Raw genomic sequence first — 24,354 nt, 5'->3', positions numbered from 1 at the left:
TGTTATATGTATGATTGGCCTGATTTGTCACGTGTGTGTTCTACCGTCTTATTGGTGGACTCTATCTTAAATATCCCTCACTTCCCTTTTCCCATCACCCCTTGAGAAATGCCATTCGCCGAAACGTGCGTTGGGGGGGGGGTCATACCTGGGTGGACTTCCACTTACCACTCCAACAGGTAAAGATGTTTTCATTATGATATTGTGTTACCTTTATATTTGTACATCCTGTTGGGTTGTGTTTGCAATATGCATAGTCTGGGGATGGGAGCTAACCTTTAATGTTACCATCATGATTATCTTTAAGCAACCTGTTTTTTCCCCACATTGTCCATAAGCCCTGTGTATGCCCCACTTGGTCGCCTTCGTGCTACCATGGTCATGTCTGACTTGTTTTCATCCTCCTTACACCTCGGTCATATTATAATAAAGATTCAATGTTTTATCTTTTGAATCCATTAGTCTTTTGGACTTTTTTTGATCGCCTGTTTTTCTTGTGTATATGCCAATATGTATGTATGTGTGTGTATATGTATGTAATCCCCTAATAGGTATATAAAGTGCAGCGCAACGTAAAAGGTATATTTTCATGATACAGGAAAGATGTTTGTCTTTGTACCATGTTAGCCAGTAGATAGAAAAATATTTAGAATTGAGAGTCGTCAGTGGTTGAGCTCATACTGATTATGCGTCGCAATTTACATCCGATGCTTTATGAGGTGAGCAGGACTAGCCGAGCCTCCAAAACAGACATCACTGATCGTGTCTCATTTCAGAGAGGGCACAGAGGCTGTGGCAGTGTCAACAGCGTCTGCCTCCTGATGACGGCTCATTTGAGTATGCACTGGTGAATTTCTAACAAAATTTCATTGGAAGTTAAAAAGACAGGAAGTCTGAATGTCGAGTATATGTTTGAGAATTTTTCATTGAAGTATATTAGAAAACGAGATTAGAGTATTACACAGACTGCCCCTTTAAGTTCAGCCAATTGGTTCGGCCCTCCAGAGCACTGCCAGTTTCTCCTGTGGCCCCTTGGGAAAATTAATTGCCCACCCCTGCCTTAGACCAAGCTTTCCATTGGCTGTTTTCTTTGGCAAACTCAAGTAGGACCTTTTTGCTTCTTTGTAGAGATGAAAGGCTTCTTGACTGGAACTCATGCATTCAACCCTACTGCTCTTAGTCGTCGGACCACAGTTTGGTGACTCACTTTGACTCCATTTACTTTGTCAGTAATCTGTACAGCACAATATTAACTTTGGAGGAATAATAAGCTTCCTGACATCTGGTGATATATTTTGGGAAAAATTCGACTACCCATGACAAAGCAACTGTATATAGATTATCCCCGTCTGTGCTTTAACTAGTTGCCAGTAGGTGACCTGCTCTCACCTTCTATAAAGTATTTTTGCTTAAAAAACCAGTTGATCATTCAGTATTTTCTGTGCATTTTCCCATTCTATTCTACATAAAGTGCCTTTTTCCCAAACATTATGTTGCAATTTTTGGTTTTTCTTATGGATTTCCCCTATGCTTATTCCCAGTACATAGTACACATAAGCCAATTAGTTGCAGCCAAAAAGGAAGGAGGCCCCTTGTATATTTCCCCAGAGACCTCACAACACCTATCAGCAGTGTAGGCTAGTGGTCACAGAAACTCCAATTTAATACAGGGTATGATTGATTCAGACCCAATAGCTAGGTCTAATCTTGACAATGTTTGGAGGCAGAATAACCGGAATATTGTTTGACATCAGGGTGCCTTCTTCTCCATAGTGCCACCATTACAACCTCCTCTAGCAGATAATGTAGAGATGCATATTGAGAATTTTGAGAAATATTTCCCGTATTAAATTTATCCTGGATAGGTTGTAGGTAGGTGTTAAAATCCCCTACTATAAGAACCGGTGTCTCTGGAAGTTAAATTATTAAATAATCCTTTTTAAGTATTTCTGCTGAGTAAGGGGGGTAGAATATGCAAAGCTACTATAGTAAAGTTAATATTGTATATGGTAATAATAATCTATTTTTATATAGTGCTAACATTTTCTGCAGCGCTTTACAGTTTTCACACATTATCATCGCTGTCCCCGATGGGGCTCACAATCTAATTTCCCTATCAGTATGTCTTTGGAATGTGGTAGGAAACCGGAGAACCTGGAGGAAACCCACGGAAACATGGGGAGAGCATGCAAACTCCTTGCAGATGTTGCCTTGGTGGGATTGGTATAAGCAAAACATGTAAATATTCCATCAGTGTCTATTTTAGAGGAGCAACAGATACATGGAATTGATCTATGCACTAAAATGCTTATGCATGAGTAGAAAAAACTGAATGGTACTGTGCACACTACCAAAGAGCCCCTTAGAAATCGGAGTCTCACAGATAATGAGTTTCTGAAAGACAAATACCACGCTGAAATTGTTTTATGGAAGAGAACACAGCTCATCTTTTGACAGCTTTCCCCAAGCCCCTGACATTCCAGACTATCACATTAATTATATGCCCCATATTAAGTAGTACATCACTTTAGAGCAGGATAAATTATATGGAAAAATATTTAAATAATCCCTAAAGCATAATTTCCCCCCACCTTTTGAATTGCTAATCTGTTATATTTTCTTGCATAGTATAGTATGGAAAACCTCTCTTGAATATTCCCCTTCATAAAACCAGAAACCATTCAACTAAAAATACACATTCCTCTTATGAGAAATAGGGCTAATTACAAACCTGACTGCCCTTAAAAGACGAATAGTTTGTATGTACAATAATGCAGGTACATATATTATCATAACTCTGCATTTCCTGCTTGAAGTGGAGTAGCGGAATAAAATCTATTTGCAAAACATGCAAAGTATAGGCACTTTTTTATATCCCAGAGCTTGGCCGTCTTCTTCTGAACTTTTGTTGAAAAGTCAGGATAAATAGATATTTTTCTTTCATCAATGGTAAGTGAAGAGTGGTCCCTATCTTCAAAATGTAGTAATTTGATGAGTACAGGCCTCGGTGGAGCCACCGGTGGCAAAGGGCGTGTAGGAACTCTGTGAGCTCTTTCAATTGCAGAAAATTGAGAGTTTGTATTTGCTGAACATTGTAGTCGACCATGATTTAAAAAAATCAACTGAATTTTCGACCCTCCGCTTTTTCAGGAACCCCGACTAAATGCATGTTATTTCGCCGACGCCTATTGTCTAGGTCATAGATATTCCGAAGACCTCTCCTGTGACATTTTTATATAGTATGTATTTGGTCCTCAACAGAACTCACTCTTTCCTCCAACTCATTGACCCTGCTGTTTATTTTCTACATGTCCTGTCTGATCAGATTATTGTCCTTTCTAAGCCTTCCCATGTGTTTGAGAGTTTGTAATGAAGAGGCTGCAGGATTTTACAAAAGAGAAAGTCTTGTAGTGCTGGATCTTTCCCAGAATCATTGGCTGGATTAGCTTCCCCATAGGTTCCTGCACTTCTCTGTTTGACTTTTGCGCTTAGAGCGGTGCCACATTGCCTTCCCTGCACAGTAGCAGTGTCTGTCTGTGTGTCTCTCTCTCTCCCCCTGGGAGAATACCTCATCAGATTGTAATTTATCTGTCATTGGGTCTAAGGTCAGGCCTACCAAGTCTCCTCAGGTTTGCTGCAGCAGCCTCAGCCTCTCTCACTCTGGCTGATGTGGGGTGGCGGTGGCACCATGTTGGAAGGCATGCTATATCGACTGCGCCTTCTCATGCTTGCTTCTCGTCATGCGTGAGTGAATTTCAATGCTTCTCCGTACATTCCAGGGACTTTAACCCCTTCACGACCAATGACGCCACATAAGCGTCATGAAAACTGGTGCTAATCTGACCAGTGACACCTATGTGGCGTCATGACTTTAAAGCCCCCTGCGGGTCGGGTGACCTAGGTCACTGAAAGGTCACCCGACCCGCAGATACAGGGGGCTTTGTTCTTCACCATAGGGAGCGTGGCTTTGCCCCCACGTGACTACGATTGCTCTGATTGGCTGTAGCATCGGACATGGCTGGTGACAGCGATCCGACCCCCCCCCACACCCGTTAACGGGGAGGATCTGCCCCCCTGCCACTGAATGACAGCGGCGATGTTCCGCCGCCGTCATCATCTCCCCCCCGCCTTCCCTCCGCTCCCCCCGGCTTCCCATCGCCCCCCTCCTACCCCCTGGTACTCACCGAGTGCCGTTATGGCTCCCGGTGTCCCGGACCATGGGCGCCGCCATATTGGAAAATGGCGGGCACATGCGCAGTGCGCCCGCCGGCTGCAATTTCCTTTCATTCATTTTGATCACTGTGATAAACTCTCACAGTGATCAAAATAGAATGAAAAGTAAATAAACCCTCCGTTTATCACCCCCATAGGCTGGATCAACTAATAAAATAAATTATTTATATTTTTCCGTTAGGGTTGGAAAGAGGGTTAGGGTTGGAAAGAGGGTTAGGGTTGGAAAGAGGGTTAGGGTTGGAAAGAGGGTTAGGGTTGGAAAGAGGGTTAGGGTTGGAAAGAGGGTTAGGGTTGGAAAGAGGGTTAGGGTTGGAAAGAGGGTTAGGGTTGGAAAGAGGGTTAGGGTTGGAAAGAGGGTTAGGGTTGGAAAGAGGGTTAGGGTTGGAAAGAGGGTTAGGGTTGGAAAGAGGGTTAGGGTTGGAATGAGGGTTAGGGTTGGAATTAGGGTTAGGGTTGGAATTAGGGTTGGGATTAGGGTTAGGGGTGTGTTGGGGTTAGGGTTATGGTTAGGGTTGGGATTAGGGTTAGGGATGTGTTGGGGTTAGGGCTGTGGTTAGGGGTGTGTTGGGGTTAGGGTTGAAGTTAGAGTTGTGGAGTTTCCACTGTTTAGGCACATCAGGGGGTCTCCAAACGCGACATGGTGCAACCATTGATTCCAGCCAATTTTGCGTTCAAAAAGTCAAACGGTGCTCCCTCCCTTCCAAGCCCCGACGTGTGCCCGAACAGTGGTTTACCCCAACATATGGGGTATCAGCGTACTCAGGAAAAATTCCACAACAACTTTGGGGTCTAATTACTCCTGGTACCCTTGGGAAAATAAAAAATTGGGAGCTAAAAAAATATTTTTCTGGGAAAAAATTTTTTATTTTTACGTCTCTGCGTTATAAACTTCTGTGAAGCACTTGGGGGTTCAAAGTGCTCACCAGGCATCTAGATAAGTTCCTTGGGAGGTCTAGTTTCCAAAATGGGGTCACTTGTGGGTGGTTTCTATTGTGTAGGCACATCAGGGGCTCTGCAAACGTAATGACGACCGCAGACCATTCCATCAAAGTCAGCATTTCATAATGTCACTACTTCCCTTCCGAGCCCCGACGAGTACCCAAACAGTGTTCCCCACCCACATATGGGGTACCAGCGTACTCAGGACAAACTGGACAACAACTTTTGGGGTCCAATTTATCCTGCTACCCTTGTGAAAAAAAAATTGCTGGCTAAAAATATATATATTTTTTTTTTTTTAGGAAAAAAAATATTTTTATTTTCACAGCTCTGCGTTATAAACTTCTGTGAAGCGCTTGGGGGTTCAAGGTGCTCACCACACATCTAGGTAAGTTCCTTGGGGGGTCTAGTCTCCAAAATGGGGTCATTTGTGGGGGGTTTCCACAGTTTAGGTACATCAGGGGCTCTACAAATGTAACATGATACCCGCAGACCATTCCATCAAAGTCAGCATTTCAAAATGTCCTACTTCCCTTCCGATCCCCGACGTGTGCCCAAACAGTGGTTCCCCCCCACATTTGGGGTACCAGCATGCTCAGGACAAATTGGGCAACAACTTTTGGGGTCTATTTTATCCTGGTACCCTTGTGAAAATAAAAAATTGCGCACTAAAAAATAATTTTTTGAGGAAAAAAAAATTTTTTTTATTTTCACGGCTCTGCGTTATAAACTTTTTTGAAGCACTTGGGGGTTCAAAGTGCTCACTATGCATCTAGATAAGTTCCTTGGGGGGTCTAGTTTCCAAAATGGGGTCATTTGTGGGGGAGCTCCAATGTTTAGGCACACAGGGGCTCTCCAAACATGACATGGTGTCTGCTAACGATTAGAAGTAATTTGCATTTCAAAAAGTCAAATGGCACTCCTCCCTTCTGAGCCCTGCCGTGTGCCCAAACAGTGGTTCCCCCCCACATATGGGGTACCAGCGTACTGAGGACAAACTGGACCACAACTTTTGTGGTCCAATTTCTCCTGTTAGCCTTGTGAAAATTAAAAATAGTGTGCTAAAAATCATTTTTGAGGGAAAAAAAATATTTTTTATTTTCACTGCTCTGTGTTATAAACTTGTGTGAAGCACTTGGGGGTTCAAAGTGCTCACTACACATCTAGATAAGTTCCTTAGGGGGTCTAGTTTCCAAAATGAGGTCAATTGTGGGGGAGCTCCAATGTTTAGGCGCACAGGGGCTCTCCAAACGCGACATGGTGTCCGATAACGATTGGAGCTAATTTTCCATTCAAAAAGTCAAATAGTGCTCCTTCCCTTCCGGACCCTGCCCTGCGCTCAAACAGTGGTTTAGGACCACATATGAGGTATCGGTGTACTCAGGAGAAATTGCTCAACAAATTTTAGGATCCACTTTATCCTGTTGCCCATGAGAAAATGAAAAAACTGAGGCTAAAAGAAAATTTCTGTGAAAAAAAAAAAGTACTTTTTTTTTTTTTACAGATCAAAATGTGAAGTATCTGGGGGTTCAAAGTGATCACTATGCATCTAGATAAGTTCCTTGGGGGGTCTAGTTTCCAAAATGGGGTCACTTGTGGAGGAGCTCCAATGTTTATGCACACAGGGGCTCTCCAAACGCGACCTGGCAAACGCTAAATATTCCAGCATATTTTCCATTCAAAAAGTCAAATGGCGCTCCTTCCCTTCTGAGCCCTGCTGTGCGCGCAAACAGTGGTTTATTACCACATATGAGGTATCGGTGTACTCAGGAGAAATTGCCCAACAAATTTTAGGATCCATTTTATCCTGTTGCCCATGTGAAAATGAAAAATTGATGCTAAAAGAAAATTTTTGTTGGAAAAATTAAAATGTCCTTTTTTTCTTTCCACGTTGCTTTAGTTTCTGTGAAACACCTGAAGGGTTAATAATCTTCTTGAATTTAGTTTTGAGTAGCTTGAGAGGTGCAGTTTTTTGAATGGTGTCACTTTTGGGTATTTTCTGCCATGTAGACCCCCCTCAGTGACTTAAAATGTGAGGTGGTCCCTAAAAAAAAATTTTTTTAAATTTTATTGTAAAAATGAGAAATCGCTGGTCAACTTTTAACCCTTATAACTTCCTAACAAAACAATATTTTGTTTCCAAAATTGTGCTGATGTAAAGTAGACATGTGGGAAATGTTATTTAGTAACTATTTTGTGTCACATAACTCTGGTTTAACAGAATAAAAATTCAAAATTTGAAAATTGCGAAATTTTCTAAATTTTCGCCAAATTTCTGATTTTTTCACAAATAAACGCAAAAAATATCGACCTAAATTTACCACTAACATGAAGCCCAATATGTCACGAAAAAACAATCTCAGAATCGCTAGGATCCGTTGAAGCGTTCCTGAGTTATTACTTCATAAAGGGACACTGGTCAGAATTGCAAAAAATGGCCTGGTCATTAAGGTCAAAATAGGCTTGGTCATGAAGGGGTTAACCCAGCTTCTGGTGCGAAGGAATCAATATTTCACTAATATCGATGCAAAGGAATCAATATTTCACTAATATCCATGGAAATGACGGAATGTAGAGTGGAGCGAAGTTCAGTGCATCCTCTTCACATGGCTGTCAGGGCACGCCTTCTCATAACAAACATTTTTTATGGGATTCAAGTCAGGCAAATGTGACACCCAACTTCAGAATCTTCCAGGACTCCTTATGAAGCCAAGCCTTGTCATTGTCCTGTTGGAATGTTTTATGATGCCGAAGCTTCAGATCCTTGAAATGAATGAATGTTTGGGTTTTTGTTTTGTTAGGATTTACTGATATTTGATTGAATTTATCTTGTCCTCCACATGCTGCAGGTTTCCAATGTCAGGGAAAGCAAAGCAGCCCCAGAGCATCAAGCCACTACCATGATCCTCTGAAAGTGGTGTCCTTTTCTTATTTTCTTCATTTTTGTTCCTCCAAACATCCTGGCAATCCATTGACCCAGAAAGTTCCAGTTTTGTTTAATTACTCCATAAAGAAGGATCCCAATTTTTTTGTGTTAGTCATATGGTTTGATCTTATTAGATCTGACTTTACCTGTGTTTTGGGATTAGTAGGTGTGTGTGTGTCTTGGAGACCTTCAATATTTAATTTGTGCCTTACTTTGCATAATGAAACATTACTTGCTGCCACCCAGAAGGTTTTGTGATTCTGCTGTGTGCAGCGTTAAAACAAAACTGAAACTTTTGTAGGGGCCTATAGAACAGTGGCATGGCTGGAGGAGGAAGAATTTGGCATGTGATGAAAAGAAAACCCTCCAGTGAAGCATGGTGGTGGCTCGTCGATGCTCCGAGGTTCCTTTGTTTCCTCTGACACTGTTAACCTGCAGAGTGTGGAGGACAAGATAGATACAATTAAGTATCAGCTAATCCTAAGAGGAAACATCATGTCTTCTGTGAGGAAACTGAAACTTTCATTGGACCTTCCAACAGGACAGTGATTACAAGCATACCTCATGATCCACCAAGATTTGGTTTCAGAAGTAGTGCTGGTATATTTTGGAGTGGCCATGACAGTTGCCCAACTTGACCTATACGGAAAATTTTGGTTGAATTTGATGAAGCAAGAAAGCAGAAGCTGTTGTCTTTCTTTGCATCACATCTGCAGCAGGTCATAGCAGCCAAATAGATCTCAATTAAGTATTGGACGCTTGTCGTGGAGGCGTTGAATAATTCTGAGGCTGCAGTAATCATTAGAAATGGCATTTTATGATATTGGAGAATTCACTTGCTATATTCTTTGTGGTATAATATTTAAATTGTTCTTTTTTGGTTTATTGCAAAAAGTTTCTATGTTTTGCTTATTAACCTAATTTGCAATGGGGTTTGAATAGTGTTTTTTTTTTTTAGTTGTTTTTTAAATTCATTTATTAAACCGTAAACAGCTATACAGTACACACACTGGTACATGATGTTGAGCTTGATACAAGATATACATATGCTTCATATAACATGAAAATGTAAAGCAAAATGTGCGCATCAGTTGTATACAAATAAAGCAAAACATAATGCTAATTAAATCACAATAGCTTCGTGTTATTCCAGTGATGAAATCTACCTAGCTTCTAAACCATACCTACACCTACAAGGACCTAAACTATTCCACAGCCTACTTCCACATAATTAGCTATTTACGATGTGACATCTCTACTTTACAAAGTGAGGTGAGAGGAAGTCCACCTCTCCTAAATCTTTTAGAATTTTCCCGGGCACCCTCTGTTTTGATATAAGGTACGTTCATATGGGATAATCAAATTCACCAAATTGATCCAGGACCCGAGAGAAGGAGATGAACTTCCCATCCACCGTAATGCCAGTACCTTTCGCGCCATAAACAGTGCCTCCCGTAGAAAAATCCCAGCATATTGACCCCATGTCTCCTCATCCCATACTCCAAATAGACAGACCAGTGGTTCAAGGGGAACAGGGATTTGTACCAAAGATGTCAATAGTGATGTCACCTCCCTCCAATATTGTGCAACGATGGGACAGCACCAGATCATATGGATAAAGTCTGCATCTATTAAGTTACATCTCAAACATTCCGATGATTGGTATCAGCCCATCTTAAAGATTCGAGTTGGAGTCAAGGCAGACGGAGATACCCAGATTGGTGACTCCAGGATTTCTTCCCACTCCTCTCCCTGTGTATCTGGGATGAGCCTCTCCCATTTCTTTTTAACGGAATCTAAGGTAGACTCCGTCCCCACTGACAGCATATATGTATATAGAGAGGAGATGAGACCTTGGGGGCCTTGTGATTTAAGGATCCCTATCAAGGGTAGAGACGAAATAGCATTATTCATACCTATACATCTCATGTGCGATTGAAAAGCTGACCTTAGTTGTAAATAATGAAAAAACTGGGATCTCGGGACATTGCGATTAACTTGTAAATGTTCAAAGGACATCAAAGTTCCATGAACATATAGATCACCTATCATAGAGATACTATACTGAGCCCAAAACTCGGCAGATGGATGTTCAAGTAGCGCCGGGAGGTAGTCATTATTCCATAGGGGCATTTCAGCTATAATATCCCCAAATCCAACCACCCTTTTAATCTGTCTCCATATTGATCATGCCAGCCGAAGCAGGGGTAACAGTCGCGAAACATTTATTTTCCTCATTTCCAAAAAACCCAGTGGGCAGCTAATTTGGCCAGCATGCAGTAGATTATTTTCAGAATTAGGGAGGTGACCTCCAGGCATCCATGTACTTATGGCTTTGGCCTGTCCAGCCAGATAATACAGGAAGAAATCGGGTAGCGCTGCCCCCCTCCCCTCTTGGGTCTCTGTAGAGTGGATAGTTTAAGTTTTAGGCCTGGTTTTCCCCCATATAAAGGATGTGATCTGGGAATTCAGATTAGCGAAAAAGGATCTGAGCACCACCACAGCACTATGTTGGAGAAAATAGCTAAGCTTGGGGAGTAATATTTTAATTAAATTAATACGTCCGGCTACAGACAGTGGAAGTTTACCCCAGATTGCGAATTTACCTTTGACCGTCTCCAGCAATGGATGTATATTAAGTTGCAAATCAAATTTACTACCCTGAGAAATATGGACACCCAGATATTTAAAACTTGTTACAATGGGCAGTAAGGAGAGAGTCTCAAGTCGTGGCATTGGAGCATTTGAAAGAGGCATCAAGGCAGATTTCTCCCAATTTATATATAGGCCAGAACATTTACTGAATTTATTTATAGTAGTGATCACTCCTGTCAGTGTTTCCTCCGCTTTGTCCATAAATATCACCATATCGTCAGCATAAAGGCCTATGGTGTCTGTCCGACCCACTATTCCTATACCAGCAATACCAGGAGAAGATCTTATACGAATTGCCAGTGCCTCAATAGCAAGAGCTAAAAGGGCCGGGGAAAGGGGACACCCCTGACGAGTTCCTCTATGCAATGAAAATGGCTCAGATATGGAATTATTTACGATGACCCGGGCCTTAGGCTTCATGTATAAAACACTGACCCATTTTTGGAATCTATCACCGAATCCATACCTCTGCAGACATGCACGGAGAAAAGGCCATTCAAGAGAGTCAAAGGCCTTGGCTGCATCAAGCGATGCCAATGCTCATTCATTATTTGGTACCAGAGAACTATATTGGACCACTGACTGGACTTGTCTAATATTGATGGAGGTGCTCTTACCAGGCATAAAACCAGTCTGGTCAGAGTGTATGAGATCTAATATGACTGAGTTCAACCTTTTGGCCAAAATTTTTGTAAAAATCTTATCCACATATATGGGCCGATAAGATCTACAATCTAAAGGGTCCTTCCCCTCCTTTTTAAGAACTATTATATTAGCCACATAAAAGGATTCCGGCATGCATCCCCCCTCCCAAATCCCACGAAACACCGTCAACAAAAGGGGCGCCAGTATCTCCTGGCATTTTCTATATAGTTCGACAGGAAATCCATCCGGGCCAGGGGCCTTCCCAGAGGCCATATCTTTTATGGCCTCCTCCACCTCCTCTAAAGTAGAGTAAACTCAGCATCCATAAAGGCCCGCTGGGAAGGACTCAGTGTAGGAAACTATATCTGACAGATAATTTAGACACCCCGGGCTATCAACATCAGTCTTAGAATTGTATAATGAACCATAATAATCAGAAAAGCACTTCAGTATTTCTTCAGTTGAGGAAACCAAAGTACCATCCGAATTGCGAATCTGTAATATTGTGTTAGTTGCATTATGCTGTCGCACTAAATAAGCAAAAAATTTGCTTGCCTGATTCCCCATCTCAAAATAAGATTGTCGGGCAAAAAATAATTTGTTTCGTTTGTGTCAATATATTGAGTATATAACCTTTGAGCAGTCAACCACTCCACCCTATTGCTGTTAGTTTGATCAGATATATAGGCTGCCTCCGAATCTTTCAGACGTCGCGCCATCCTCCTCCGATGTCACCTGTTTAATGTAAGAAATCGTAGAGGATAAACAACCCCTTAGGTAAGCTTTAAGAGCATCCCAAAATTAATATTTCATGGTTCAGGGTGGGACAAGACGAAGCAACGTAACTGATATATCGTTCTATCGGGCGATGTTATCAACTTCAGCCAAAAAGGGTTCAATTTCCATGTTCTCCTATTGGTCGATGTCCCATATTTAAGTTTAAGAACAACCGGGCTATCATCTGAAATCCCCCTACTTCCATGTTCAACATTATCTACCCATATCGCTAGGCTGCTGGATCCAAAGATGTAGTCTATGCGAGACAGAGAGCGTTTAGTGGAGGAATGGCAAGTATACCCACTCGCCTCAGGATGGCGCATTCTCCATAGATCCAGCCACCCGCTTCCCGCCATAAATTGTGACAGCTGAGATGTAACCGGGGGGGTGTCCCACTTTGTACTCCGTCGCCTAGTCTCAATTTATCAAGATGACTATTCACGACCAAATTAAAATCTCCCATACAAATGACGTGTGCATCTGGGTAATTCAGGGCGAAACTCAATGCCTTCTGCATAATTGACATATTGGCCGGGGGGGGTTGTAGATATTTCTGAGAGTTGATCAGCGCATGTACAAAAACAAAACGGTCCCTCAGGATCTTTCCGTGCCTCCCTGGTCTCCTACCAAACATCCTGCTGAATTAACAGTGAAACTCCCCTTGAATAGCTGGTGTGAAAAGCATGTATAAACCATTGCACCCACGGTTTCTGCACCCACTGAACCGTATCCCTAGTCAGATGCGTCTCAACCAGAGCCACAATGTGAGGGTGATAGTGTCTAATTTGTGAAAACACTTTAATTTTCTTTCGAGGGGTTTTGATGCCTCTTACATTCCAAGTCATACAAATCAACTCCGAACCCATTCCCGTCCATCTGGATATGTTGCATACTGGTGCCCAAACAGAATGCAGAAATCTCACCTAGAGAACAAAACTGGCGTCGGCTGCGGCATTTACCTAAATAACTGTAAGAACTAAAACCTTTGAAAAAGAAAAAACAAAACAAGAACCTTGCAATATACACTGTGTTCCAAATTATTATGCAAAAAATATTTTCTCATATTTTCTCTAAATTACCTATATGAATTGCAGTCATTGCTATTTTCCAGTCATCTACTATTCTAGTATAATTGCAGTGTTTTTGAACAAACTGCCTATGAAAACAGTATATTTTTTAAAATGATAAACACTCAAAATGCATGTTCCAAATTATTATGCACAGCAGTTTTCAACCTTTTTATTTTGTTTTTGAACAAAAAATGGTCAATTGTGAAATTATAAGCATCAGCTTATTACAAAATGAAATCAGTTTTCAAGTCAAAACTTTATTCTAGGTGATGTTATATTTGCTCATAGGACCCCTTGTTCGAAAGAAGCTTCTGAACTCTCGTCCATTTTTTGGATTGTTTGTGCTTCAATTGTTTTGCATGTGGACAGAATACCCTCCCAGAGCTGTTGCTTAGATGTGAACTGCCTCCCGCCATCATAGACACTCCTTTTGATGATGGTCCAGAGGTTCTCAATGGGGTTGAGGTCAGGGGAAGATGATGGCCACACCATAAGTTTGTTTTCCCATAGCAGCCAGAGATGCAGAAGTGTTATTTGCAGCATGAGACGGTGCATTATCATGCATGAAAATGATCTTGCTGCGGAAAGCACGGTTCTTCCTCTTGAACCATGGCAGGAAGTGCTGTTTTAGAAACGCCACATAGATTATGGAGTTCATCTTTACCCCTTCAGGGATCCTAAAGGGGCCGGCAATCTCTCTCCCCATGATTCCAGCCCAAAACTTTACTCCACCTCCTCCTTGTTGGCGCCTTAGCCGTGTTTTCATGGGGTGTCCATCAACCAGCCATCCTCCACTCCATCCATCTGGACCATCGAGCGTTGCACGGCACTCATCGGTGAACAAAACAGTTTGGAAGTCAGTCTTCATGTATCGTTTGGCCCACTGGAGCCGTTTCTGCTTGTGTGCAGTGGATAGAGGTGGTCGACAGGATGGCTTACGCACAGCTGCAAACCTCTGAAGGACCCTGCATCTTGTTGTGTGGGGGACGTTGGAGGCACCAGCAGCTTCAAAAACTTGTCTTCTGCTATGACAAGGCATTTTTGCAGCTGCTCTTTTAACCTGACGCAATTGCCTGTTGGAAAGAGTCCTCAATTTTTCCTTTTCAGCACGCACACGTGTGTGCTGGTAATCAGCTACATACTACTTGATTGTGCGATGATCACAATGAAGTGTCTTGGCAATGTTTATTGTAATCATGCCTTGACCTAAATACTCCACAATTTGTTGCTTCTCAGCAGCCGACACATTATTTTTCTTTCCCATTTTGGCAAAAAATGTAGGCTGCTTAACCCCTTCATGACCCAGCCTATTTTGACTTTAATGACCTGGCCATTTTTTTGCCATTCTGACCAGTGTCCCTTTATGAGGTAATAACTCTGGAACGCTTCAACGCATCCTAGCGATTCTGAGATTGTTTTTTCGTGACATATTGGGCTTCATGTTAGTGGTAAATTTAGATCGATAATTTTTGCGTTTATTTGTGAAAAAATCAGAAATTTGGCGAAAATTTTGAAAATTTTGCAATTTTCAAATTTTGAATTTTTATTCTGTTAAACCAGAGTTATGTGACACAAAATAGTTACTAAATAACATTTCCCACATGTCTACTTTACATCAGCACAATTTTGGAAGCAAAATATTTTTTTGTTAGGAAGTTATAAGGGTTAAAAGTTGACCAGTGATTTCTCATTTTTTCAACAAAATTTACAAAACATTTTTTTTAGGGACCACCTCACATTTGAAGTCACTTTGAGTGGTCTATATGGCAGAAAATACCCAAAAGTGACACCATTCTAAAAACTGCACCCCTCAAGCTACTCAAAACTACATTCAAGAAGATTATTAACCCTTTAGGTGTTTCACAGGAACTAAAGCAACATGGAAGGAAAAAAAGGACATTTTAATTTTTCCAACAAAAATTTTCTTTCAGCATCAATTTTTTCATTTTCACATGGGCAACAGGATAAAATGGATCCTAAAATTTGTTGGGCAATTTCCCACTTCCCCTTAGTACACCGATACCTCATATGTGGTCTTAAACCACTGTTTGGGCGCACGGCAGGGCTCAGAAGGGAAGGAGCGCCATTTGACTTTTTGAATGGAAAATATGCTGGAATATTTAGCGCTTGCCATGTCGCGTTTGGAGAGTCGCTGTGTGCCTAAACACTGGAGCTCCCCCACAAGTGACCCCATTTTGGAAACTAGACTCCCCAAGGAACTTATATAGATGCATAGTGATCACTTTGAACCCCCAGGTGCTTCTCAAATTGATCCTTAAAAAAAAAAAAAAATACTTTTTTTTCACAAAAATTATCTTTTAGCCTCAGTTTCTTCATTTTCACATGGGCAACAGGATAAAATGGATCCTAAAATTTTTTGGGCAATTTCTCCTGAGTACACCGATACCTCATATGTGGTCATAAACCACTGTTTGGGTGCACGGCAGGGCCCGGAAGGGAAGGAGTGCCATTTGACTTTTTGAATGGAAAATTAGCTCCAATCGTTATCGGACACCATGTCGCGTTTGGAGAGCCCCTGTGTGCCTAAACATTGGAGCTCCCCCACAAGTGACACCATTTTGGAAATTAGACCCCTTAAGGAACTTATCTAGATGTGTAGTGAGCACTTTGAACCCCCAAGTGCTTCACAAAAGTTTATAACATAGAGCAGTGAAAATAAAAAATCATTTTTTTTCCTCAAAAATGATTTTTTAGCACGCTATTATTTATTTTCACAAGGGTAACAGGAGAAATTGGACCAAAAAAGTTGTTGTCCAGATTGTCCTGAGTATGTTGGTACCCCATATGTGGGGGGGGGGGGGGGGCACTGTTTGGGTGCACGGCAGGGCGCAGAAGGGAATGAGCGCCATTTGACTTTTTGAAATGAAAATTTGCTCCAATCGTTAGCGGACACCATGTCGTGTTTGGAGAGCCCCTGTGTGCCTAAACTTTGGAGCTCCCCCACAAATGACCCCATTTTGGAAACTAGACCCCCTAAGGAACTTATCTAGATGCATAGTGAGCACTTTGAACCCCCAGGTGATTCACAGAAGTTTATAATGCAGAGCAGTGAAAATAAAAAATCTTTTTTTTTTTCCTAGTACGCTGGTACCCCATATGTGGGAGGGAACCACTGTTTGGGCACACGTTGGAGCTCAGCAGGGAAGTAGTGACATTTTGAAATGCTGACTTTGATGGAATGGTCTGCGGGCGTCATGTTACATTTGCTGAGCCCCTGTGTGCCTAAACAGTAGAAACCCCCAAGTGACCCCATTTTGGAAACTAGAACCCCCAAGGAACTTATCTAGATGTGTGGTGAGCACCTTGAACCCCCAAGTGCTTCACAGAAGTTTATAATGCAGAGCCGTGAAAATAAAAAAATCATTTTTTCCCTCCAAAAAAATGAATTTTAGCACGCAATTTATTTTTTCACAAGGGTAACAGGAGAAATTCGACCCCAAAAGTCGTTGTCCAGTTTGTCCTGAGTACACTGATACCCCATATGTGGGGGATGACCACTGTATGGGCACACGTCAGGGCTCGGAAGGGAAGTAGTGACGTTTTGGTATGCAGACTTTGATGGAATGGTCTGCGGGCATCATGTTACATTTGCAGAGCCCTTGATGTACCTAAACTGTGGAAACCCCCCACAAGTGACCCCATTTTGGAAACTAGACCCCCAAGGAACTTATCTAGATGTGTGGTGAGCACCTTGAACCCCCAAGTGCTTCACAGAAGTTTATAATGCAGAGACGTGAAAATGAAAAAATCATTTTTTTTCCACAAAAATAATTTTTTAGCCCCCAATTTTTTATTTTCCCAAGGGTAACACGAGAAATTAGTCCCCAAAAGTTGTTGTGCAATTTTTCCTGAGTACGCTGATACCTCATATGTTGGGGTAAACCACTGTTTGGGCACACGTCAGGGCTTGGAAGGGAGGGAGCACCGTTTGACTTTTTGAACGCAATATTGGCTGGAATCAATGGTTGCACCATGTCGCGTTTGGCGACCCCCTGATATGCCTAAACAGTGTGAACCCCTCAATTCTAACTCCAACCCTAACCCCAACACACCCCTAACCACAGCCCTAACCCTAACACATCCCTAACCACAAGCCTAACCCTAATTCCAACCCTAACCCTAATTCTAACCCTAATTCCAACCCTAACCCTAATTCCAACCCTAACCCTAATTCCAACCCTAACCCTAATGGAAAAATAAAAATATTTTCTTTATTTTATTAGTTGTGCCTACCTATGGGGGTGATAATCGGGGGGTTTATTTACTTTTACTTTCATTTTGATCACTGTGAGAGTGATCAAAATGAAAGAATGGAATCTGCAGCCGGCAGATTCGGGCGGGCGCACTGCGCATGCGCCCGCTATTTTCTAAGATGGCGGCGCCCATGAACCGGACCCGCCAGACTCCGGGAGCGACAGGGGGACTTAGAAGGTGCCGGGGGAGGTGAGAGGGGGTTATCGGAATCTGGCGGGGAGCAGAGAGAATGGGAGGGGGGCAGATGATGACAGCGGCGGCAGATCGCCGCTGTCATTCAGTTGCGTGGGGGGGGGGGGCGATCGCCGGTGGGGGGGGGGTGGAATCGGTGTCTCCAGCCACGTCCGATGCTACAGCAGCATCGGCCATGGCTGGATTGTAATATTTCATCAATTTTCATTGATGAAATATTACTATCGCTCTGATTGGCTGTTTCACCCCCTGTGGCGAAGAACAAAGCCCCCTGTATCTGCGGGTCGGGTGACCTTTCAGTGACCTAGGTCACCCGACCCGCAGGGGGGCTTTAAAATCATGACGCCACATAGGCGTCATGGGTCGTTATGGCACAACTTTTCATGACGCCTACGTGGCGTCAAAGGTCGTGTAGGGGTTAATAATGTGGAACAGCCTTAAGTAGTCTTGCCTTTATTTGGACACACATGCCAAACTAATTTGCACAGGTATCTGCAATTGCTTTCAGTGATATAAAGAGCTCTCTCACACATCACCATCAATGAGTTTAAATGACAAACAAAAAAATTCTAACCTTGTCACTCCTAAACTCTTTTTGCATAATAATTTGGAACACAGTTTAGGAGCACAGTCTCACGCCCCCATCAAAAAATAAACAAGGGGATACCGTCACTCAACACAGCGTCCAGTATTGTTGATAACTGGATACTCACCGAAAGAGCTCCAATTAGACCCTAAATTGAAAGGATCCGGAGTAACAGCCGCCACATCAGGATTCCTTTGCAGGGGATCCCCTATGGGACCGCAGCCATTCAGTCGCCTCCGCTGGATCTGTGAAAAACACGGAGGCACCTTCATGAACAACCCGAAGTCGGGCCGGATATATCATCGAGTATACAATGTTCCTGTCCCTGAGCCGTTTCTTGACCTCGATGAATTTTGCCCGCTGCTTCTGCAATTCCATGGAAATGTCCGGAAAGATGGCGATGACAGCATTATTGAACTTGATAGGACTTTTTAGTCGTGCAAGACGCAGAATGGTATCTCTGTCCTTGAGCAGGCATGCCAGGAAAGGTCGAGGCGGGGCCCCTGGAGGCAGGGATTTTGTAGGGAACCCTATGAGCTCTATCAATAGCCAACATTGAGGAGAATTCATCTCCCAGGGAGGTCTTAAACCAATCTTCCAGAAACTGCTCAGGATGCTGACCTTCCGAGCGCTCAGGCAGACCAATGATGCGGATATTATTCCGGCGCATTCTGTTCTCCAAGTCATCCGCCTTCTGCTTCCAAGCATTCATGGAGCCTGCCACTTTCGTTAATTTAGCCTCCATAGGTGTAATGGTATCCTCTACCCTGGACACCCTCGTCTCCACCTCCGTTATGCGTCCCTTCATGGCCTGCATATCCTGACGAAGTCTCCCCACCTCCGTGTAAACATCCTCAATTTTCTCTGTCAGGGATGTCCTGGTTAGAGAAATAGCCTGCATCAACTGCTCAGACACCTGTTTAAGGGTCAATTCCTCCTGCTCCGTCTCTTCACCCCCAGAAGGGTGATTTTTGCGTTGGACTTGAGAGGAAATGCTTCTGATAGGTCGTGCACTTTCAGTAGGGTCGGGTCTGACAAACTTTCAGTTTTTCTGCCGCTCCTGATCCCTTAAATCGACTCATAGTTATCTGCAGTGCGGTTCAGTGAAATAGTTAGAAATGTGTTTCAGGTATCTTCCACCACAGATGGGGATCACAGCAGGTCTAGTAATGGTTAATTAGAGTTCAGGCCGCAGAAGGAGGACACGTTAATTGTGAGGACAGCAACCAGCATTATTCAGTACAGTTCCTTGTGGCCAGGGGAGGGAGAGGGGGACCCCACAGAGACAGCAGTAATGGGGGAGGATGTTCAGAGCGTCCCTTAGTAATGGTGCCAGCCAGCGCAGTGAGCAATTGATAGAGAGGAGATAACACGCAGGGCCCAATCTTTCAGGGCACTCACCGCGTGTCTCCTCAGGTCTGTCCTCTGATGTATTCACTGCCCGAGCAGCAGTGCAGCAGTATGGGCCGACGCCGCAGCTCTCAGTGGCATAGCCGCGCGTCCAAGATGGCCGCCACCTCGTGGAGGATCAGCCGCCCGCTCTCAAAAGTCGCCTCACGTCGTGCTGCGGGGTACCCGGGGGATCCCGACGTCCAGGGGGTCCAGGCAGCGCCAAGCAAGCCACAAAAAAAGGGGGTCCAGGATCTAGCAGGAGATTGAGGAGCTCTCCTAGCCAGCGTCCTCTCTCGTTCATGGCATAGCCACGCCCCCCCGTTTGAATAGTTTTGAATGAATGGAAGCAGCATAGTGCATCTCATCATTTGTTTCTGTACCTTTTGCACATATGCATCAGACTCTTCCTAACTTAAAAAATAATAATGGTCATACTTTTAACAGTATTTTAGATCGCATCTGTGTGATGTCTGTGATTTTCAGGTGCCCATTGTCTTGTATGAGTGATTTTAACTCATGACTCAAACATGCCACTGTTATCGCTGCCCTGGTTGCTGGAAAATACTATTTTAGCTGTAAGATTGCTGAGATTAGTTGCCACTTTCCTGTCCACCTGTGTTTTGCTGCAGTGAGCTGGTAATGTAATTAACTTTGGGATGCATGGACTGGGTTCCTTTCTATATAAATACCAGCAAACCGTCCCTAACTGCCAGTTATATAGTTCAATTAGACCTGGTTACAGTACTGAGCCATTGCTCTCTTTATACTATTTTGTATATCCAGTTTTCTGACCTCTGCTTTTATTTTGCCCACTTGCTTTCTGAGTTTTGTCCCTGACATGAACTTTTGGTATTGACCTCACGTGATGCCGTTTCTTGCCGCCTACTTGCTCCACCAGGGAGCAGATGACTCTATGGCACCTGTCCTGGGACTCCTGTGTAAGAGAGAGCACTACTCTATAGTATGCACACTTACACATGAGTAAGTGTGCATACTATACAGTAGTGCTTTTTCTCTTTTTTTCTGGCATTTACTTTTACTACTGGTCATTGCACCTTACAATATTATGCTACGCAATAGTAGTATGCCCGGGGGCACCTAACCGCTGGAAACAATCTGACCAGTTCACTCTCTACAGGAGAAGCATTATGAAGACCGCTTTCCGGCAGTGGGGGACACATTCTGAATCCTTGGCCATCAAGACAGCATTGGTGTCTTCATTATAGTTGTATATAAAAAATGATGTTTCCACTTATTCTGTAAGGAATATAAAAAGTATTGGAATAATTGCCCTTGGTGAACCTTATCTCCAGAGGTTGTAGGCATACACTAGCAAATATTAACCACAGCAGAGCTGATGCGTGAATGTCCATTATTATTGGTCATGAATGTTACATACAACATCTCTTATTCTGCGTCTCCGCTAATCTACCATCCAATATAGCTGACAGTGTGACTTGTTACCCTGCTTTTCTTCAGTATATGATAGGTGCTGGGATAGCGGAGGTAGCTATCAATACAGATGCACAATCTGATACATGACTGAAGAGTAGTGGATGTTTTATAGAGCAACAGAGTCTGTAAAAATATATATTGCATTGTTTGTAACTGTAATATATAAACTTTTTTTGTTCCAGACCCTGATGGCATGGAAATCAGCAAAGCTGAGCTGGATGAAGGTTTGTCTTCATCTTTTTCCATCAGCTTCCATCTTTAGCATCTGTCATTCACGGATCCCTTGCATGTTGGATTCATTCCTGCTTTGCCCTCCAGCAGTGTTCCCCACCCAGGGACTCAGGAGTAAGAAGTAGCTCTCCCGCTGTTGGCATCTGCTGATACTGTTGTGCACCCCTGCAAGGTTCCAGATTAGTGAATATGCCCACTAGGAGACAGTATTTCGTCGTTGACTTCACGAGGTGCCATCTTACCACTCATTATAACAGGGAGACATTATGGTCACATGAAGGAGGCTTCATTGCTTAAAAATAGAGAAAGCAAACCTTTGTTTTTTTTTCCCAACCACACCTATGGTAGCCATTCAGGTGCACGCACGGTAACATGAGTCATATATAACTATTGAATTTCTAATGTTTTTCCACAGAAGCCAACATTGAAGAAGCAATCAGAAGAAGCTTGGTGGAAATTTGAAAAGTGGGGAAATTGCCATTTTTATGCATTCATTCCTCTTCCTCCTGTGTTATTCATATCAATGGTTTACTTGTCAATTGCATTTCTGAATGTACCTTCCTGCAGAGACAACACAAGATTTGCCTATGCTCTGTTTTGGGTTCTTTTTGTTGCAAGAGAAAAAGATCACCATTCTGTAAAATACAAAATGTATATACCAAGATCATCCATTGTGGAATTCTTGTTTTCATGTTCTTTTGTTGATATTTCTTATTTTATGCAGCTTGTTGTATAAATGTTTTGTTTTATAAATGTTATCGAATGTGAAAATATACATGTACACATGTATATGAGTGGTCTTGGGAATACTGCGTTATTAAATAAATTTATCGTTATGCAACTTTTTATTTAAAAAAAAAAAAAGATTGATTCCTCAATAGCAGAGTATACAGAAAGGATATAAGCAATGGTAATAGACCAGTAGAGGTGCTAAAATGGTAACTTTTTTATAGTGTTTTAGGAGCAGCATGAATGAGGAAAGAAAATGTAAAAATGCCACGCAGCATTTCCCTAATGCAGAAATGGTCTCTGTAGTTGGCAAACCATTACCCCATCCTCACCCCTAACTTCTGTTGAGTCCAATCAAGGGAACACTGCCGCTGTCACTCCAGAGCTAAAGGGAAGGGTTATAAAGTGTCTGCTAGATGAACATCAATATTACAGACCGCCCATCATTTGATGTTCTCTGTACCTTTATTTTCCGGTTTCCCTACAGTTTCCTTGCCGTGCCATCACATAGGAAATTGGTTCTCATTGAAGTCAGAGTTCTCTAGAGCTAGACATGCTCTTTTTAACCACTTTCTGCTCCAAGCGATGTAAATTTAGTGTTTTCCAGGTAAATGTTATTTGATTTTCTAAACTGGACAACCCTTGCATCACCAGTTCACATTCTTGTGGAGAAGAGCGGCAGGTGGACTTGGTACATTGTTGTGGAATCAGCGCTGACAATCCGCATCACTATAAACCTAGTACAGGAAGTGACCATACCATTTCTTTCCTTAGGTAACAAGCTTTATGGTAGCATGGTTATGGTGAAAGGGCGCAATTTTTTTTATGTAGGACATTGTAATCTGTAGGCAACGAGAAGAGCGCTAGTATTATGTACATTTGGATGCTAAGGCATTTGTCAAAGCAACAAACAAAACCCCTCTCTCCTCGATGAGTGAAAAATGGCTCTTCAATAGTGATGGGTGAGCACTAACCTGCTTGGATGCTTGTTACAAGCTATTAGTGGTGATCGTCTCGAGTAAAAAGTATAAAGGAAGTTAATGGGGAAACAAGCATTTTTACAACGGACCCTTCCAGGATATCTGGGGAGCAGGAAAATTGCTGAAATTAATGGAAACCGCAGTGAAAAGGAATGGGAACAGCAGAAGGAAGATGCCTAGATGCATCTGCTTCCCAAGTCGCTCCTGAAAAGAATACTGTCAGTGTTATGCTACTTTTACGGACTGACAATAAAACACACCAAACCGAAGAAAAAATTGACTTTACATGGAAAAAAGGTTATGCACCATTCTTTTCCAATATAGTGACTGGTATATGAGGAAAGTTAAAAAGAGAAAAAAACTGCCTCCTCTACCCCTAAGCTTATGTCAGAGTGTTTTTTTTTACTCCTTTTTGTATTCTCATTGCTTTCAATAGTGCAAAAATGCTGAAGGAATTGACCAGGCTTCTTTACAAATAATGCAGCAGTTTTCCATTTCAGTAAGGAAACCGAAAAGAACAAGGAATTGTGTGGATGAGATTTCTGAGATTCTGGTGAAGCCTATGCAGGATTGCAATACACCCTAGAATACACTTAGAAAATGGTCTCCAAATCTTTTTCCCCCATTTGGAACCAGTGGGCCTCCTAGACTGGTAAAGCATTTGCACTATGTGCAAAGGGCTTCCAAAATTAGGAGGATCTCTAGTACACCCTGGAACATACAGTACCTAGAATAGGACTTCATAAACATTTATATTTAGACAGAGTGGGACTTCTGATGAAAACAGTCAGTGGGTATCTGCGGTTAGGACATCTTGCCCTCATCTGAGCCCAGGTTATCCACTGAATCAACTTGAGGGAGCTGTGGCTGCTGATTTCGAGCCTCATAAGAAAACAGCAGTTATGACATGGATGAAAGACCCAAATGCATCTCTTGTCTGATGCCTGAAGCTCCTTGTTGTGCCTGTTGTACCCTGAGTGACCTTGAATTCGGCACTTCTTGTTTTTGGGCACAGATGGCTGAAGGTTTACTTTGCCTCTTTGTAAGAGGATGTGGCATAAACATTGATAATCCCCAGCACTGTGCAGCATTTGTGCATGAGGACTGACTTCCACTCTCCATACGGGACCCTGTGGAACCAACCGAAGAAGAGTTTCAGGAGGGACAGGTTTTGATGAATCACCTGGTCAGGTGACCTTGATGACGAAGTTTCCTGGTGTAAAAGTTCAGCGTTTCAAAACAGGAGGCGATTTGGCGCCAAGAGAAGGG

The 24,354-nt window shown here is 42.7% G+C and overlaps 1 protein-coding gene across 4 annotated transcripts in view; it reads left to right on the top strand.

Moving 5' to 3' along the window:
• The window catches only part of LOC141084586 (E3 SUMO-protein ligase ZNF451-like), a 104,553-nt gene extending 82,341 nt beyond the window's left edge, over positions 1–22,212 (top strand). For 3 of the 4 annotated variants that reach the window (XM_073569418.1, XM_073569417.1, XM_073569416.1), the window contains 2 exons: positions 21,328–21,369; positions 21,792–22,212. In XM_073569418.1, coding sequence (XP_073425519.1) covers positions 21,328–21,369; positions 21,792–21,838 — 89 coding nt within the window. In that variant the 3' untranslated portion in view covers positions 21,839–22,212. Of the gene's footprint in view, positions 1–21,327; positions 21,491–21,791 lie in introns of all 4 variants that reach the window. The other variant, XR_012231044.1, reaches the window with a different exon arrangement.
• The last annotated feature ends 2,142 nt before the right edge of the window (positions 22,213–24,354 follow it).

This window comes from Dendrobates tinctorius, unplaced genomic scaffold (genome assembly GCF_039654945.1).
Source record: "Dendrobates tinctorius isolate UK_male_01 unplaced genomic scaffold, ASM3965494v1 ptg000024l, whole genome shotgun sequence".
In the NCBI taxonomy this organism is placed as follows: domain Eukaryota; kingdom Metazoa; phylum Chordata; class Amphibia; order Anura; family Dendrobatidae; genus Dendrobates; species Dendrobates tinctorius.
The sequence above is the reverse complement of the archived record's forward strand: the minus strand, read 5'-3'. Positions and strand labels throughout refer to the sequence as shown.